Genomic DNA, 20532 nt, shown 5'->3' with positions numbered 1-20532 from the left:
TCCTTAACACTGCAACTGAGAAGGACCAGCTCTGGACCCTGATCCTTGAACCTCATGAAATGGGAATCCGAAGCATCTTCGCGTAGGATGGGCTGAATGTGGCCAGTGGGATAAGCTACATGTCCAAAAACACCAAGCCATCCAGGGCTTCATGGATTGAAATCAACTGTTCTGTCCCCGTCCCACATGCACACACACCAACAGACATCCAAGAGTTAAAAACCAAACCAGCCGACAAAATCCTTTTCCTTATGATAACGGAACTTGGCAGCAACCTAATGGCTGCCTGCCAAGAGTTTATTACTCACAAAGAGAAGAGATAACTTCACCCCACTTCTGGTACATCAAAGTAAAATGTTCAATAATTACAGAGTAAATCAAGTCCAAATATAATCCAGCAAAGCCTATAGCAAAAGTCCGGCAATGCAGAATGGCGTGGACGCTTTCAGCTTTGTTCATCACAAGGCTTGACTGGTCCCTTTTATACTCTGTGGGGTGTGGTCCAGTGACTCAGCCTAATCTCGGGCACGCCTTTTCTTCTGTTGCGTGCGTTTATCTCTGCGACGCTGGCGTGGATCCAGCCAAGACTCATTACCCTCATCACTGTCCATCTGTGGCTGCGTGGACGTGCTTGGCCCCAGCCCTATCTCTTACCCTTAGGCGGACACCGAAGGCATTGCCAAAGAGGAGGGTCCTGGAGAGGGAGGCCTTGCCAACTCCTCTCCTTCACTCTCGGAGGCCTCTCCTGCCGATGACACAGGCTCAGGTAACGGAGCCACAACGTCAACGTCTTGAATTTGTGATGTGGAACAGGAGCAGACAAGTTGTGCCCCTGGTATTGCTGAATGATGATTAATAAAAAATTATAAATAAACAGAGCAGGCCATAAAATGGTGGAACCAGTGGTGAAATCCAATTTTTTTTACTACCGGTTCTGTGGGCATGGCTTGGTGGGTGTGGTGTGGCTTGGTGAGTTTAGCTTGGTGGGTGTGGCAGGGGAGGGTACTGCAAAATCTCCTTTCCCACCCCACTCCAGGGGAAGAATACTGCAAAATCCCCATTCCCTCCCCACTCCTGGGGGAAGAATATTGCAAAATCTCTATTCCCACCCCACTCTGGGGCCAGCCAGAGGAGGTATTTGCCGGTTCTCCAAACTACTCAAAATTTCCGCTACCGGTTCTATGAACTGCTAAAAATTTCCGATACCGGTTCTCCAGAACCTGTCAGAACCTGCTGGATTTCACCCCTGGGTGGAACTATTTAACAAACCATGCAAAGTACTGGTTGCTATTATAATTAAGTGCATTCAAGATACAAAACGCCTTACAGTATTTGTGGTGCAACCAAATGCTCTACAATATTTATGACACTGCCTCAGTACATATAATTCACTGTGTTCAAATGTTTTGACAAGACTGAAGAGGACAGAATCTGCGAGCAATTTCCACAGTGTAACCTGATCAGCAGGTGTTGCAACTGTGATACAAAACACATCCCACATCACAACACCACATCCCACTGATGGCTAACCTTTTTGCCATCGCGTGCCAAAAGTGGGGGTCATGCGCACACTTGCCCACACCCAGAAATCAATGCCCCCTGCTCATGAACATGTGACTCCCCCCCGTGTTTCCCCCAGCTTTTGGCACACAATGGCACAGTGGGCACGCTAGGCCCATTTTTCGCCCTCCCCAGGCTCCAGAGGCTTTCTAGGAGCCAAGGGAGGGGGAAAACGGCCTCCCCTCCCCCCTGAGGCCCTTCAGAGGCTGAAAAAAGCCTGTTTTCTGATTTCAGGTGGCCCCAGAAGGCCGGAAAATCAGATGGCTGGCACGCGCATGCGTGCTGTAGCTGAGCTAGGGCAAAACTCGTGTGCCCACAGGTATGGCTCCACATGCCACTTGTGGCATACGTGCCATAGGTTCACCGTCATGGCCATATCCCTTTCCTCACTGTTGATATGGTCCCTTATAACTCAAATTACTTTTCCACACTCTCGTTTTTAAAGGGTAATGTTAACGCCTTCCAACTATCCCCCAAAAATATTTCCACTGCGGTCCATAACTGTAGATGATTTGCATGATTTGAAGGAGAGGAAAAATGATATTTCTTTGGAGCATTGTTCTGCCCCAGCTACGGACCCCAAAGAACGCAGCACACACAAACTCTATACAAAGCTTATTTTACTCAAATAACTTAGTCTTTATCAACCAAAGGCTTTTAATACTGTCTTAACAGCCTACCAGAATTCTGTAGGCTCTGTATGTATTTTATTGTTGGCTGTTCACCGCCCTGAGTCCTTCAGGAGTAGGGCGGTATATAAATCAAATAAAAGTAAAGTAAAGTAAGATAAAGTAATCACAGTCTTACTAGAGTTGACAGAAAGCCCAGAAGCAATTTTGCAGATACGAAAGAGAGTGAACTAAAGTTGTTCTCTACAGCTTGTTGCAAGTGGCGTTCCTTCTTAAATAGGCTAAGGGAGTGGCCAATTAGCCCCAAGCCTTTCTCTTGAGGAGGCTTCCTCCTGAGGAGCCACTCCTGCCTTTTGGCAGCTCTGCATGCCCATGCATCGAGAAGAGGCTCCTCCTCTTCGTCCTCTTCACTTCATTTTAATTTTAATTAGCAATTTTATGATGTTTGTGTGTCTATATTTTTCTTGACTGTACACCGCCTTGAGTCCTACGGGAGAAAGGCGGTATAGAAATATAATAAATAAATAAATTAATTAATTAATTAAAGGAGCTTCTGGAGGTTCTGAAGGCCCTGGCTGAATCCCTGCCTCTGGCACCACATCTTCTCCAGCCTCCTCACTGTCCGATTCGAGCGCCAGCTGCACAGGCTGCTGGCGCAGCACCACACCAGCCTCCTTGTTGTCGGAATCAGCTACAATCTGCACAGGCTGCTGACAGGCCACAGCAAGCATATAGAAAGCAAAATGTGGTTCATCCTGAGTCCAAGAAAGTGTTGTGACAAGTCCCAGTTGTTTCTGTTCTAAGTCCTGTCCAGAAACCAATTGGCTGCTATTGTCAAGCACAAGTCCATGGGGAAGTCCGACTCACTTACCAACTGGGTTACTAACTTATCAACTGCAGGGATTCACTTAGCAGCAGTAGGAAGGACATAAAATGGGGCAAAAGTCACTTAACAATTATCTTGCTTCTAGTAACAAAATCATGCTATACGAATAGAATAGAATAGAATAGAATAGAATAGAATAGAATAGAATAGAATAGAATGGAATGGAATGGAATGGAATGGAATAGAATAGAATAGAATAGAATAGAATAGAATAGAATAGAATAGAATAGAATAGAATAGAATAGAATAGAATAGAATAGAATGGGAGGGGAGGGGAGGGGAGGGGAGGGGAGGGGAGAATAGAAGAGGAGAGGAGAGGAGAATAGAATAGAATAGAATAGAATAGAATAGAATAGAATAGAATGGGAGGGGAGGGGAGGGGAGGGGAGAATAGAAGAGGAGAGGAGAGGAGAATAGAATAGAATAGAAGAGAAGAGAATAGAAGAGGAGAGGAGAGGAGAGGAGAGGAGAATGGAAGGGAAGGGAAGGGAAGGGAAGGGGAGGGGAGGGGAAGGGAGAATAGAATAGGAGAGGAGAGGAGAGGAGAATAGAATAGAATAGAATGGGAGGGGAGGGGAGGGGAGGGGAGAATAGAAGAGGAGAGGAGAGGAGAGGAGAAGAGAAGAGGAGAGGAGAGGAGAGGAGAGGAGAGGAGAGGAGAGGAGAGGAGAGGAGAGGAGAGGAGAATAGAATAGAATAGAATAGAATAGAATGGGAGGGGAGGGGAGGGGAGGGGAGGGGAGAAGAGAAGAGAAGAGAAGAGGAGAGGAGAGGAGAGGAGAGGAGAGGAGAGGAGAGGAGAGGAGAATAGAATAGAAGAGAAGAGAAGAGGAGAGGAGAGGAGAGGAGAGGAGAGGAGAATAGAATAGAATAGAATAGAATAGAATAGAATAGAATAGAATAGAATAGAATAGAATAGAATAGAATAGAATAGAATAGAATAGAATAGAATTAACATTTTATTAACCAATTAACAAATGGAACAGTTGCCTTCAGAAGTCGTAGGGGGCTTCATCAGTGGACAGCCATCTATCTGGAATAGTATAGGGACTCCTGTTTGAGCAGGAGGTTAGACTAGAAGACCTCCAAGGTCCCTTCCAGCTCTATTCTGATTGATGTTAATGACTTAATTATCTTTCTGGCTATGAAAGCTACATAGTTCCTTTTTTGTTAGTCGTGTTCTGTGCAGTAAACAGGACAAGGCTCCAAGTGAAAGCACAGAATTCCAGCCCAGTTTCAATTCAATAACTTCTAAGAGGTCGAAGTGTAGCTGATCCTTGTTATATTTCACTGGGTTGACCTTCGCCATGTTTCTACTTGTTCGGTTCTATGTTCCCCCTGTAATTCTGTCTTTGCAGCTTCAGATTTTCTTTTCTGATATGACGATATCAGCTACTACACATCCCAAAGACTTGAATCTAGCTTTAATTATTAACACCATTCATAGCCCAAAGGATCCTCAGCTCTTCCTCGGTAGCATTTTGAATGCCAATCCAAAGTGGGGGAGAGACCACTATATAACCCTTCACTTTATATTATCTATCCAGGTGGGGTCCCCTCCCCCGCCCCCAATGGTTTAACATTGCCTTTTCCCACACAGTACAAAATGATGCTCTTGTCATTATTGTAATCTGCCTCCAGCAGTTTCCTAACTCACCAATGCCAGATAAAGGTTCCTGCTTGATTCGTCTGGACAGCTGGGATGGGCTTCATGCGGTAGGTGATTCTGCTGGAAGTGTGTACTCTTGGCGTAGACACAGACACATACACACACTGCCACAATGAGGTATCAAGCAAGACTTGAGAAGGAAGGGCTAGAAGGCTAGATAGAGATAGCTAGATAGCTGTAGAGATAGAACGATAGCTCTATCTAGATAGGTAGATAGCTATAGAGATGGAAGGATAGATAGAGACAGCTAGATAACTATAGATACGGAAAGATAGATAGAGACAGCTAGATAGCTATAGAGAAAGATATAGCTAGTTATAGAGATAGCTAGCTAGCTAGCTAGCTAGATAGATGATAGATAGATGATAGATAGATAGATAGATAGATAGATAGATAGATAGATAGATAGATGATAGATAGATAGATAGATAGATAGATAGATAGATAGATAGATAGATAGATAGATATCCAGGGGCCTGGTGGCTCAGCAGACTAATAGCATTGTGATTAACACCAGCTGTCTGCAATTACTGTAAATTCGAATCTCACCAGGCTCAAGGTTGACTCAGCCTTCCATCCTTTCTAAGGTAGGTAAAATGAGGACCCAGTTTGTGGGGGCAATAAGCTGACTTTGTATAAATATACTAAAGTATGAAGGCTATTGCTTAACGCATTGTAAGCCGCCCTGAGTCTCTGGAGAAGGGCGGCATATAAATCAAATTTAAAAAAAAAAGATAGATAGATAGATGATAGATAGATAGATAGATAGATAGATAGATAGATAGATAGATAGATAGATAGGTAGATGATAGATATTTTCAGGGAGGTCTTATTATTTGGGGGGCACATGGAGCAAGATGGGGTCCTCTTGCCATCTTACCTGATTTCCAGCTCTGCATTTAAATATTTTTCAGGGAGGGCTTATTTTCAGGGGGAGGCTTATTTTAGCACATGTGCTCAAAAGTCCGATTGGGCTTATTAGCAGATGTCTTATTTTCAGGGAAACAGGATATATAGATATAGAGATAGCTATAGAGATAGATAACTAGACAGCTAGACAGACAAACAGACAGACAGACAGCTACTGTAGTATCCTGCCTTAACTTTCTCGTCATAGCATTATAGGAATACTATTCTTGGTATACTTAATCAAAGCACACCCTCGTCTTAGTAGTTCGGATCTATCCAGCTCAGGTAATTTCATCTTCTCTTTATCCAAGCACTGTCATCATTTCTCTCTCTCTCTCCATCTCTCTCTCTCTCTCTCTCTCTCTTCCTCCAAACAGATGGCACAGTTGATGAAATGCCAACAAGGGTTTTGTGACCTGCTGTAGATAGGCAGACAAAACTGCAGAATTAAACAAAAGGAAGGAGGATGTTGAACAGTGTGGAACCATTGTTTTCTCCCCTCTCTGTAGATAACTATTAATCACATACCCCTCCCTCCTCCTCCTCCTTCTCCTCCTCCTTCTCCTTCTCCTTCTCCTCCTCCTCCTCCTCCTCCTCCTCCTCCTCCTCCCCCTCCCCCCTCCTTCTCCTCCTCCCCCGTCCTCCTCCTCCTCCTTCTCCTTCTCCTTCTCCTTCTCCTCCTCTTCCTCCTTTTGGAACATTGAGTTCTTATCTTTCTTGAAACAATTTTGAACATTCCTGCTATTTTATGAATGTGAATATTTTCAGATGTCACTTAGGTGCATATTTTACCATTTATTCACGGCTTGTGGGTTACTTAGTAAGACATTTACAACAGCATATCAACCTTACACAGCTAATGGCTAAGTACAGATAGATAGCACTGCCTCTTTGTGTATTTGTTATCCCCATGTTCTTTCCTGTGGGCATCAAGTGGCACCTTGCATCTGAGTCATCTGAACAATCACAATGCTTTTACCAATAGAAAATAATTTTTAAAAAAATTCTCCTTCTGAAAAGTGGAAAAGTTTTTTGCCACAGTGGATAAAACCTTTAGCAATAAAAGGCTATTTCTGTCATATAAGGACAGTATTATTATGAGTAGTTGTACAATCAGTCAGATATTGAGACTAGATTTGACATTTTTATCCATCTATCAGTCCTTCCCAGGGAATAGTGGGATAGACAGCTGGTGTTTGATGGGCATTAAAGGTATTGTTGCACTTTTCCAAAATCATCTTGTCAATTGAGAGCTGATCTTTTGTTCCTCTGCTATTTAAATTTATTGGCCACCTCCAGTGGACTCAGTAATCTGCTTTGGGAAATATGGAATAGAATAGAATAGAATAGAATAGAATAGAATAGAATAGAATAGAATAGAATAGAATAGAATAGAATAGAATAGAATAGAATAGAATAGAACAGAACAGAACAGAATATATGGAATGGAATGGAATGGAATGGAATGGAATGGAATGGAATAGAATAGAATAGAATAGAATAGAATAGAATAGAATAGAATAGAATAGAATAGAATAGAATAGAATAGAATAGAATAGTGCCTAGGATCCACTTTGATAGCAGGGGGTTCAGGGGTGAAATCTAGCAGGTTCTGACAGGTTCTGGAGAACCGGTAGCAGAAATTTTGAGAAGTTCGGAGGACCGGTAGTGGAAAATTTGAGTAGTTCGGAGAACCGGCAAATACCACCTCCGGCTGGCCCCAGAGTGGGGTGGGAATGGAGATTTTGCATTATCCTTCCCCTGCCATGCCCACCAAGCCTCGCCCACCAAGCCACACCACGCCTACCAAGCCACGCCCACAGAACCGGTAGTAAAAAAAATTGGATTTCACCACTGACGGGTTGGGTAATTTAGCAACCGGTTCGCCTGAACCTGTGCGATCCGGCTGAATCCCACCATTGCAAAGATGACTTTATTATTGTTAATGCAAACTCCCTTCTGCAGGCTGCTCTGCCAAAGCTGGTTATTGCTATTATTATTGCTTTTGTCCTTGCTCTTATTACTGCAGTTGTCATTCTTATTATTCCACCTTAAGTTTTTCTACATCCCACCCTGGATTCCTTGTTATAAATGAACGCAGCGTATGAGTCATCATTGCCCTTTTACTTCAGCATCAGCTCATTTTAGTCTTAAATCTGACTTCATTGATTTCAGAACTACCGGAGCACATTATTGAGAAAGAGAGAGAATAATTTCTCCAGGATAGTATTCATAAGCATAACAGAGGAAGGGATTGATTTTTCTTTTTAAGGAAAGGCAGGGAATTCTATTTCTCAGAGAGACCCCAACCTTCTCAAAAATACTGAAAACAATGCAGTATATGGCATTGTTTGAAGACTACGTCTGTTTTATGGAAAAATGATTTGAAGACTACGTCTGTCTTATGGAAACAGATATTTAGTTCCCCCTTCTCCTGTCAGCCATTATTTCAATCACGGATGTTTTGTTTTGCTTCATTTTTGTTCTTTACCTCCCCTCCTTTTGGGGTGATGAATGGTTTGAATGCAACAGATCATTACAGCTGAAATTGTGGGGGATGTTTTAATTTGCACTGCAATTCTGGAATAAAAGTGCCTTGCAGTCAGATTGCTAAGAAGAGTGTGCCATGTTTGCTGTGTGGTAGTTTTGTGAATAGGGGGTGCAATGGCTCAGTCATTAAAGATAGCAATAGCACTTAGATTTATATACCGCTTTACAGTGCTTTATAGCCCTCTCTAAGCGGTTTACAGAGTCAGCATATTGCCCCCAACAATCTGGGTCCTCATTTTACCTACCTCGGAAGGATGGAAGGCTGAGTCAACCTTGAGTCTGGTGAGATTTGAACTGCCAAATTGCAAGCAGCCAGAAGTCAGCAGAAGTAGCCTGCAGTACTGCATTATAATCACTGCACCACTGAGGCTGATTTTGTCAGCTGGAAAGCTGATATCCTGGCCTCAAGATCCAAGTGGCTGTGCCATGAGATGAGCTCCTCTCCTTATCCCAGCTCCTGCCCACCTAGCAATTTGAAAGCATGCAAATGCAAGTAGATAAATAGGTACCACTTCGGTGGGAAGGTAACAGCATTCCATCGTGAAGTCATGCTGGCCACAACCACAGAAGTGTTTTCGGGCAATGCTGGCTCCCTCAGCTAAGAAACAAAGATGAACACTGCCCCCTAGAGTCAGACACAACTGGACTGGGGAAACATTTAACTTTAGTTTAATTTTGTGGATTAAATTTTGTAAATTTTCCTATTTCTACTTCTCTTTTTGTATGGAGATGTGGTGAGTTTGCTAGATTTAGTTCAGGTTTTCCTGCCATTCCTTGGTACCTAGACTTAGAAACAGACAGCTGAACTTGTAAGTTGAAGTCATAGCAAAGTCTTATATCTGATCCTGGATGAATAGACCACCTTTGGATAAGCCAAAGAAAGCAAAACACTGGAGCAACCATACGTTAATTAGCTGGCACTTCATCTCCAATTCATGAGCGCACTTCAAAGTGGGTGAATCAGTCACCTACGGGTCAGTAAATTGATAGAAATTTTAAATTTGCGAGACCACCTTCTGCCGCCAATAGCCTCCCACCAGCCGGTTTGCTCGCCGTTGGCCAGACAGTGCCGGCTGGCGACCCCCAGGGCGAGAGCCTTCTCTGTGGCGGCACCAGCCCTCTGGAACGACCTACCCCCTGAGTTACGCACGATATCAGACCTCCGGACTTTTCGTCAGGCCCTAAAAACACACTTATTCCATCTAGCTGGGCTGGCTTGATCCCGTCCTCTGTTTTAATTGATTCAGTTTTCATTTGGGTTGTTTTAAGTTATTTGGGCCACAATTATTTAATTGTTTTTAAATTGTTTTTTAAATTTTGTATACAATGTTTTATTTTGGCTGTGCACCGCCCTGAGTCCTGCGGGAGAAGTGCGGTATAGAAATAAAATAAATAAATAAATAAATGTTCACATTTGATATTCCCCAGGGAGGGAGCCCCCACAGAAAAGGCTTATTAAACTATTATTTAGTATAATCTGATATTTAGTATTCTGATATTATAGTATAGTTCTAATATTCCTTTTTTCTTACTCTTTTCATGTATTCAAATTATGTTTATACTTTTACCTGTTATCTTATGTATGCTTGACAAATAAACTTATGATTATGATTCAATAACCAGCACTTTATAGATTTTTCAGGGAAGTCCGTTTTGCAAACCTAACGTTTTCCCATCTATTTGACACTACGTCTTTTCCTTTACTACTTATTTTTTCAGGTGATGATCTACAAACATCATGTCGGAGGTCCAGGGAACTGTCAACTTTTCTGTGGAGCTGCACAAATTCCATAATGTTGATCTCTTCCAAAGAGGGTAAGTCAATTTCTCCATGCAAAGGTCATGAATGCAAAATGCAGAAAGTCTTTCTAAAAAAATCAAACCTACCGTACTTTTCAGATTACCCTCTAAAAGAGGGTGGAAATGTTGGTGCGTCTTATACACCAAATGTTGGTGCGTCTTATACAGCCATTTTTGGCTTCCTGAAACCCCGCCTTTGCGTCCCATTTTTGCCAAAAAGAGGCCCGTTTTTGGCAAAAATGGGATGTGCAGAGGGTTTGGGAGGCCTGCAGAGTGCTCCTGGGGCCTGGGGAGGGCAAAAACTGGGCACACAGAGGCAAAAATGATTTTTTTCTTGTTTCCCTCTTCGAAATCTTGGTGCGTCTTATACTCCGCTGCGTCTTATAGTCTGAAAAATATGGTAGATACAGCTTCATGGGCTTTGGAATGATAGACATTATAAGGTGATCAAATCACAGCCCATTATAATGTTTTATGCACTGTATACATGGGAAAGGGGGAAGAATTTTGTGCCCAGAATTTTGAAGCAATTTTGAAACAGTGGAGGAAATTGGAGGAAGAAAGTGGGGTATAAACCTAATAGCTAAACAAAACAAAACAAAAAGCTCGCAGCCCCAGTTGTGAACCGGTAGTAAAGGTAAGTAGAACCCACCCCTGAATGAAGGTAATGCTCTAAGACAGGGTTGTCAAACTCCTGGGCCGCGGGCCGGATGCATCATGCGCTGGCCACGCCCACGCCCGGTTTAGCAAAGAGGGAAAAAGTTCTGATAGGTCAAGTGATGCCGCCATGACAAGGTGAGTTTGACACCCCTGCTCTAAGAGGTAATGCAGGTAAGAGCTCTATGAAAATACAATGCCAATTGGGATATTTTTGGAGGATTTACTCTAGAAGCCATTTATGAATGAAGATGAGTTGAAGAGATGGCCTTCTTATTAGTGCATCACCAATTTTAGATTACTCTTCTCGTTTGGTATGTTTGGTATGACATAACTGCTAATTAAGCCAATCAAAAACATACATATCAAAATTGGATTGCAAAATTTTGGGAAATCAAAGATCTATCTATCTATCTATCTATCTATCTATCTATCTATCTATCTATCTCTATCTATCTATCTATCTATCTATCTATCTATCTATCTATCTATCTATCTATCTATCTATCTATCTACCTACCTACCTACCTACCTACCTACCTACCTACCTACCTACCTACCTACCTACCTACCTACCTACCTACCTATCTATCTATCTATCTATCTATCTATCTATCTATCTATCTATCTATCTATCTATCTATCTATCTATCTATCTCTATCTCTATCTATCTATCTATCTATCTATCTATCTATCTATCTATCTATCATGAATATGTCTTTGACAAATGTATCTTTTCCTTTTATGTACACTGAGAGCATATGCACCAAGACCAATTCCTTGTGTGTCCAATCACACTTGGCCAATAAAAAATTCTATTCTATTCTATTCTATTCTATTCTATTCTATTCTATTCTATTCTATTCTATTCTATCCTATCCTATCCTATCCTATCCTATCCTATCCCTATCTATCTATCTATCTATCTATCTATCTATCTATCTATCTATCTATCTATCTATCTATCTATCTATCATGAATATGTCTTTGACAAATGTATCTTTTCCTTTTATGTACACTGAGAGCATATGCACCAAGACCAATTCCTTGTGTGTCCAATCACACTTGGCCAATAAAAAATTCTATTCTATTCTATTCTATTCTATTCTATTCTATTCTATTCTATTCTATTCTATTCTATTCTATTCTATTCTATCCTATCCTATCCCTATCTATCTATCTATCTATCTATCTATCTATCTATCTATCTATCTATCTATCTATCTATCATCATCTATCTATTATCTATCTTCCTTCCCTTGTTTGGCTTAAGCAGGCAAATAAACCTAGTAATTCCATCTTCCTTCCTTCCTTCCTTCCTTCCTTCCTTCCTTCCTTCCTTCCTTCCTTCCTTCCTGATAACTTAAGGCAGAGTACATACATAATACTCCCTCCTCCTGCAATTTTCCATGGAACAACAACTTTGAAAGGTAGTAAAGCTGACAGAGAGGGACTGGTCCAAAGTCATCCAGCTAGGTTTCATGCCTAAGGTGGGACTGGAACTCATGGTCTTCTGGTAATTGGCCCAAAGTCAGTCAGCTGGTTTTCTTGCTTACTGTATATGCAGGATTAAAACTCGTACTTTCCTACTAGAGCAAACTGGCTCATATATTCAGATGCTCTATTATTTTAAACGTTCCATTCACTCATTTTTTCAGTTAGCTGCCATATGTAATACCCAAGTACTAAACAGCCCCCGTTCAACTTGTTTGTCAATAGCCATCACTGAATTAGGGAAGTTACTGAGAGTAATAATGCTTGGTGTTTCTGAATCTTGGTTGCATGATGGATCAAATGAAATATAAGCCTAGATGACACTCTAAAGTTTTGTTGTGAGTCTATGGTCTGTGGAACCCATGACTATAAAGTTTGGAACATTCACCTTTATATAAGTCTAACCAGAAATGACCCAGTCTGAATTTAGTAAACTTATTCCTAATATAGGGCAAAGAGATAAATCAAGGAGTCTACTAGATTGTATCAAATAATAAATAGCAAAAACATGGTAAAACTTTCTATGCTGCTTGGAGGATGTTTGGGAATAAATCAATAAATAATTTGTATATTCCATCAGCAGAGTGAAACTGTGTGGAAAATGTTGAACGGAGAGCAAGCAAATGAAAAATTATTGTCTCTTTTAAACAGAAAGCATGAAGCCATTTATTGAGTTCTGAAGGACAAGCATATATAACGTACTGGGAAGAAAAACAAATGTGAAGATTCTTCACATCTAAATCTACTCCATCAAATCTGATTTTATAACTTCGGAGAGGTTATAAGCTTCTGGCAATCTTTACTGAGATGAAAAATAAAGTTACCCATATCTGCCTGAGTTCAATTAATCTTTAATTTATCTGCTCGGTTCATAAAATACCTTCATTCTCTTCTCCCCTGTTCTAAGGTCATTTGGTATATGCAAGGAATTTTAAAGAATTTGTTGACAAATTGTGGGCTACTAAATTGAAAAATATTAATTAAGAAGATTTTGATATATTTCCAGAAAGAAATGCGTAGATTCTCAAACTCTGCAGAGTAAGCATTGGACCTGAATTAATAAATAGTTTGGTTGAATTGAAACTACTCTGAAATAATGAAATGACAACCCAGAGAATCCATACTTTCAAAACATTTCTATATACTGTAATGGAGAACCCTCTCCCTCCTTCCCCTCCCCCCTCCGCCTCTCTCTCTCCTTCCCTCCCCCTCTCCCTCCCTCCCCTCCCCCTCCGCCTCTCTCTCTCTCCTTCCCCCCCCCTCTCCCTCTCTGTCTCTCTCTTCCTCCCTCCCTCTGTCTCTCCTTCCCTCTCTCTCCCTCCTTCCCTCCCTCTCTCCTCCCTTCCCTCCTTCTCTCCCTCTCTCTCTCCTTCCCTCCCCTCTCTGCCCCTCTCTCTCTCCTTCCCTCCCCCTCTCCCTCGTTCTCTCTCCCTCCCTCCTTCCCCCCTCCCTCCCTCTCTCTCCCTCCCTCCCTCTTTCTCCCTCTCTCTCTCCCTCCATCTGTGGGGATCCCTGTTTTTAAGAACTCAGTAATTTAACCCCAAATTTTAATTTTAGGGACTAGGTTATTAATATTTTGTTAGCTTTGGTTGGTACAAACAGTCAAAGAGTTAGCTAACCCTTTTCATGTACTCCCCATTTAAATCCCCTTTAAAGTCAGTCTGAAATAATCCTCAGTTTATGACTACAATTGGGATCAGAATTTTCATTGCTAAGCAAGGTGGTTTTTAAGTGAATCATGCTTGATTTTTTTCACCTGTATGCCAGGGGTTGTTAAGTGAATCACAGCAGTTGTTAAATCAATTGTATGGTTGTAAAACAAATCTGGTTTTCCCCCTTTGAACTTTCCTGGTCGAAAACTAGTTGGGAAGGTTGCAAATGGAAGGTCACATGACCCTAGAATGCTGCTATGTTTTAAATACATATCAGTTACCTAGTGCCCAATTTTTTTTCATAAGTGTCATGCCCCCGTCGGAACCTGAATTTGCAGAGGAGGACAAGCCAGAGCTGGAGCCGACGGATATCGAGGTGGTGGCTTCAATGGCTTCAGAGGAATATGAGGAAGAGCAGGATGAGGCAGGCCAGGTCCCTCAGGATTGGGAGGACTTGTTAGCAGAGAGGAACGGGGGCCGGATAACCAAGAGAGGGTAAGCAGTGGAAATGAGGAGCGACGGAGTTCAGGCGATGAGCAAGGACTGCCCCCTCCTGATCCCCAGTCATGGAGAGTGGAGAGAAGGTGGAAACAGTGCAGGCCAACCCAAAAACTCAGGAGGAGAGCACCCCACCCCTCTTCACAAGGCACACCTGGGGACTGAGATTTAAGGAGACACTGTGGGGAGGGGTGTTTGTCGGGAACAAACGCTGAATTTGTAGAGTGTTGTGTGCCATTGAAGACATATCGAGTTTGCAGGACTGCTTGCTTCTTCCTTGCTTCGTGGACTCATTTCACTGTTCCTTTGTTTTGCTGGACTGCAAGCAGCCAGAGGCTGCTGTGTGAGTGCTTGTGTGCATTTTGCTCTGGGACTTGCCAAGAACGTGGGAGCATTTGGGAAAATTTAGAGCATTAAAGGGGAGTTCGAACTCTCAGCTGGCTGTGTGGCCTTCGGGCCTTGTCCCGGGTCATCACAATATGACTCTGGTGATGTTGTGACAGTTGTAAGTACCATAAGATATACAACACTTTTTCAGTGCTTCTGTAATTTCAAACAGTTGCTAAATGAATGGTTATAAGTTGAGAACTATCTACAGTTGGAATGTTCTTCTGTTCATCTTTTGGGTATACAGGTACCCTGTTTTCCCCAAAGTAAGACAACCCCTGATAATAAGCTCAATCGGACTTTTGAACGCATGGCAATAAGGCCAAGCACTTATTTCAGGGTTGAAAAAAATATAAGACAGGGTCTTATTTTTGGGGAAACATGGTAGTTCTCGATTTACGACCACAACGGAGGCCAAAATTTTTGTTACTAAGTGAGTCATTCCTTAAGCGAGTTTTGCCCCATTTTATGACCTTCCTTGCCACAGTTGTTAAGTGAACCACTGCAGTTGTTCAGTTAGTAACATGGTTGTTAAGGGAATTGGGCTTCCCCATTGATTTTGCTTGTCAGAAGGTCACAAAAGATGATCACATGACCCCAGGACACTGCGATCATCATAAATACGAACCAGTTGCCAAGCATCTGAATTTTGATTCCATGATTAGGGAAGTGTTGCAACGGTCATAAATGTGAAAAACAGTGATAGCTCACCTTTTTCAGCGCTGTTGTAACTTTGAATGGTCATTGAACAAATGGTTATAAGTCAAGGACTACCGGTACTGAAAATTCTACCTAGAATTGGTCAGCAGAATCTCCTTTACCGTCAGCAGAATATCCTGAACTAAGTGTCTATGGAGATTTTCAGCCATCCAGGTCGTGGTTGCCCCAAAACTGCTTTCTCAAAACGCAACTAAACTTTGTTTTACCTTGAAGATGCTTCGCTTCTCATCCAAGGAGCCTCTTCATTTCTGACTGAATGGTGGAGACTGGGAGGATTTATATTCCTGGCAGTCATCTGGCCTTTAGCAAGTTTGCAAGAAGGATCCAAATGGCCATCTACATTAAGATTGAAAAGCCCTCTATCAACAAAGGGTGATGGTGGAATACAACACCACCTATCTTCAGGGCTGAAGAAGCTTCTTGGATGAGAAGCGCAATGTCTTCGAAGTAAAACAAGAAAGTCCAGTTGCCTCTTGGAAAAGTATCTGTGGGAGAACCATGACTGAGAATCTCCATAGACACCTATCTTCTGTCTACAACACAGTCCTTTCAGCAGTTCCAAGAAGATTCCACATCCATCTGCACTATTCAGTGATGCCGAGGGCACAGATAAACTTCCAAGTGGCCTCAATGATTCTCAGGGAGAGTGCTACCAACTGGATGACTACAAGGGATGTAGAATAGAATAGAGTAGAGTAGAGTAGAGTAGAGTAGAGTAGAGTAGAGTAGAGTAGAGTAGAGTAGAGTAGAGTAGAGTAGAGTAGAATAGAGTAGAATAGAATAGAATAGAATAGAATAGAATAGAATAGAATAGAATAGAATAGAATAGAATAGAATAGAATAGAATAGAATTCTTTATTGGCCAAGTGTGATTGGACACACAAGGCATTGGTCTTGGTGCATATGCTCTCAGTGTACATAAAAGAAAAGATATATTTGTCAAGAATCATAAGGTACAACACTTAATGATAGTCATAGGGAACAAATAAGCAATCAAGTCATATTAGGAAACAGTCAATATAAACCATAAGGATCCCAGCAACAAGGGTACAGTCATACAGTCATAAGTGGGAGGAGATGGGTGATAGGAACAATGGGAAGATGAATAGTAATGCAGACTTAATAACTAGTTTGACAGTGTTGAGGGAATTTATTTGTTTAGCAGAGTGATGGTGTTCGGGGAAAAACTGTTCTTGTGTCTAGTTGTGTCTATAGTGTCGTTTTGAGAGTAGGAATTGAAACAGTTTATGTCCAGGATGCGAGGGATCTGTAAATATTTTCACAGCCCTCTTTTTGACTCGTAAATCCATCTTCCGCCATTCAGTCAGAACTGAAAAAGCTTCTTGGATGAGAAACAAAACATCTTCAAGGAAAAACAAAATCCAGTTGTCTTTTGTGAAAAAGCCCCTTTGGGAATCCTGTACTAAGTTTTAGCTTAGCACGATCAGATTTTCAATTGTTCTTCACCCTGACATTTCAATATCAATCAGAAGGGTGCAATGTGGGTGAAAAATTCAAGCAATTCTGAGGAAGCAGAAGAGTTTAAAATAAAACTGAGTATAATATTCAGCCCAATAGGTCTTTTTCACAGATGAGTTTTTGGTTTGCTTTCCTTCGGAGATCTTTTTTTCACCCCCTGCAGTGTTAATGTTCCACTGTTTTGACTCAAAACCCTGGCATTTTAATTACTGAAAGTGTTCACCACCAAGGCAGTAGGTGATTAAATGCAAGTCAATTCTATCATCGGTTCGTATTCATTTTTGGAGGTTTTGTTTTTAAAGATCCATCCATTAAACTCTGGGCAAGGTACATACTGTTATTTCTTGGCAGTATAATTGCCTCTTTCCCATCCCTGTAAGGAAAAACTTCCAAAAATGAATAGCTTGTTGTAAGATTAAGTAATCATTTGGCCGGGCATCAGCAATTTTGTGATGATGCCTTCAAACAAGCAAAATGTTGGTTTCTGATGGAACTAAAATGGAGTCACTGAAGGAGATATTTGCTCCCAGACAATAAAAACTGTAATGATGACTCTGGGGCAGGAAATATGCACCCTTAGAACAGCAGTGTCTGAGCATAGATGTTTGGCTTGTCACCAAAAGAGTTCCATGCATTATTTTAACATTCATGTTTCTTTCTTCCAGAGCAGTCACTGGAAATGACCAATAGAAGACAATATGGGTAGCTCAGGGTTGAACTGTGGGGGTTCTTGGTGGTCTCCGAGCTGGAGTCTTTTCTTGTAGTCTGTGATGTTGCTGATGATGTTACCGTAGGAACATATATCCATCTCGTTCAGTTCCAAGTGGGGAGAAAGACACTGAAAACATGGAGGCTGACTGGAAAGATGGTTTAATGGTGAAGCAGAACCACCAAGTATGTGTGATTCTGGGTAGCTGAACACATGGAGTGGAGAGTGAGAGTTATTTATACTCTCTCTTGGGCCTTGCCCTTGAGCTTCCTGTTCCTGTGGCAAGAGCATGTATTCTATTGACTATTCAGACTCCCATGGGGCCATATGAAGTCATGTTTGTCTGAATCGAGTTTGGTTGAACTTTGGGCTGATGCAATGTCCCTCAGAATAGAATAGAATAGAATAGAATAGAATAGAATAGAATAGAATAGAATAGAATAGAATAGAATAGAATAGAAATCTTTATTGGCCAAGTGTGATTGGACACACAAGGAATTGGTTTTGATGGTTAGGTTGAATAGATTGTAGAAAGGAAAGAGTTACCATATAACCATGGAGGTAAAATTATCATTCTACTTACAACTACTATAAAGAAGATTGGAAGCTGTTCCTTTGTATCTTTTTTCTTTCTATTTTTCTTTTTCTGCATTTCTTGCTCTTTTATCTTCCCTCCCTCCCTCCTTTCTCTCTCTCCCTTTCTCTCTCTTTCTACTTTTTCAATTTTTAATATCTATCTAGTTTATATTTATCCATCCCTCTACAATCTATCTATCTATCTATCTATCTATCTATCTATCTATCTATCTATCTATCTATCTATCTATCATCTATTTATTTATCTATCATCTATTTATTTATCTATCTGTCTATCTTCTATGTATCATCTATCTATCTACTGTATCTATCTAATCTATGTCATCTATCAATCATCTAACATCTATCTATATCTACCAACTGCTATCTATCTATCTATCTATCTATCTATCTATCTATCTATCTATCTATCTATCTATCTATCATCTATCTATCTATCTATCTATCTATCTATCTATCTATCTATCTATCTATCTATCTATCTATCTATCTTTCATTTCATCTATCTTCAGTCTGTGGCTCTCAGCTGAGCAATTCTCAATAGCACTAAATGTACTTCCTGAGGTGTTTACTCTGTCAAAGGTCTGAGAGAAAATAACCCTGCCTTACACAATTGCCAACAATTTGGTATGAACAGGTAGGCTGCACAGTATCCTGCAGTGCTCTTGTGCATTTAAGCTCTCCTAGGCATTTCATGAAAAATAGAGCCAGGTTTTCAATCTCTGGAGTACCAGATCTTTGAAAGCTTTGGAGAAGGGGAAGGAGAGGAGAAAAAAGTGGAATAGGAGGAAGGGAAAGAAGAAAGGAGAAGTAGTGGAATGGGGAGGAGAAGGAGAAGGAGAAGGAGAGAGAAGAAGAAAACTAGAGAAGGAGGAGAAGGTGGAAAAAGGAGGAGGGGAAGGTGGAAAGGTGAGGAGAAGGAGGAGAAAAGAGAGAGAAGGAGAAAGGGGAAGGGGAAAGGAAAGAGGAAGGGGAAGGGAGGGAACAGGAAGGAAAAAGGGAAGAATGAAAGAGGAGTGGAAGAGAAAATAAGAGAAGGCCAAGGAAAAGGGGATATAGAAAAAAACAGAAAAAAAGAAGAGAAGGAAGTGAAATAAGAAAAGAGAAAGAATGGAATGGGAGGGAAGGGATATGGGAAAAAGAAAAGATGAGAGGAAGAGGAAGGGAGAGGAGGAGAAGGGGAAAAAGGAAAAGTGGGGAAAAAGAAAAAGGAGAGAGGAGAGAGGAGGAGGAGGAGAGGAAGGGGAAGAAGAAAAGATATGAGAAATAGAGAGGAGGAGTAGGATAAAAAAGAGGAAGGAGGAAGAGAAAAAAGAAGGGGAGGAATAAAGGGAAGGATAAAAGAAGAGGAGGGGAAGGAAGGGAAAGGAGAAAAAAGGAGAGGGCAACATGATTGACCAAATCTGTTTTATATCTAAAATAGTCTATATAACTCCAGTAAGTTATTGCTCTTTCATGATCTTTCTTTCGGGTGTGCTGAGCTTCTCTCTGAGCTGGCATTTCCCTCCCCGTCTGGAGAATAAACATATGTTCCAGGAGCAATTGGTCACTGACAAACGCTATAAGCCAGGTAGTGTAACAATCAACCAGGGTGATGACATGCTGTGATCACAAGTCTGTTCCTCATGGCATCCTGCTGGATGATAAACTCTTCTGTGTCTAAGCAAAATGTAGGTTTGCCTTTTCTGCTTTCAACATTTTAACCCCTTGGAGCTGACCAGATGTGGCCGATCAACAAGTAAGGAGGTTTTTCCTTTAGTGAACATTTTGTGGATCAACCTCCCAGAGACGTGATGAACAGTAGCTGCTATTCGGAGTGGATTTAGAGTGTTAGGTTCAGCTTGTAGCTTACTCCTAACTTGTTGGTCAGGCAATATATCTGTTTCTTTAAGAAACAACTGAGCCACGTAATCAGGGTTTGCTGAACCCTGTAATTAGGCTACAGTGTATAAATAAGCAGCGCAGAGAAGCGTTCTTTGTTCCTGATTGATCCTGTTCCTGTTGCTTCCTGCGTCTTTCTGCTGATTGATGTTAGACTGAATTGTTATATGGTACTATATACCGAGAGTTACTAAAGTCTGTTTGCTTTGGTAAGGGAAGATACTTACTGGACTGATATTACTGTTTATGACCTTGGACTGTTTTACCTACACCGAGACTGCTTATTATCTTGTATATAAAGTATTTTTCTCACACGAGCTGCACGTTTATCTCCTTCCCTGTGTGTTTCTACTCTGCTCGTTGCACAAGCAACAAATACTTTTTACACACACCCTAACATAGAGTAATAAAATACAACAACAGAGTTGGAAGCTGTGGTGAAATCCATTTTTTT

General features: G+C 41.4%; 1 protein-coding gene across 1 annotated transcript in view; it reads left to right on the top strand.

Annotated features, from left to right (window-relative positions):
• The window catches only part of FAM135B (family with sequence similarity 135 member B), a 187680-nt gene that overhangs the window by 58760 nt on the left and 108388 nt on the right, over window positions 1-20532 (top strand). Inside the window, exon 2 of the mRNA XM_034436027.3 lies at window positions 9923-10018. Within this exon, the coding sequence (XP_034291918.2) occupies window positions 9942-10018 (77 nt within the window). The 5' untranslated portion in view covers window positions 9923-9941. The remainder of the gene's footprint in view (window positions 1-9922; window positions 10019-20532) is intronic.

The sequence above is a fragment of the Pantherophis guttatus genome, chromosome 3 (assembly GCF_059756535.1).
Source record: "Pantherophis guttatus breed Tessera chromosome 3, ASM5975653v1, whole genome shotgun sequence".
NCBI classification, from domain to species: Eukaryota; Metazoa; Chordata; class Lepidosauria; order Squamata; family Colubridae; genus Pantherophis; species Pantherophis guttatus.
Note: the sequence above shows the minus strand (reverse complement) of the source record. Positions and strands in the feature narration are given on the sequence as shown.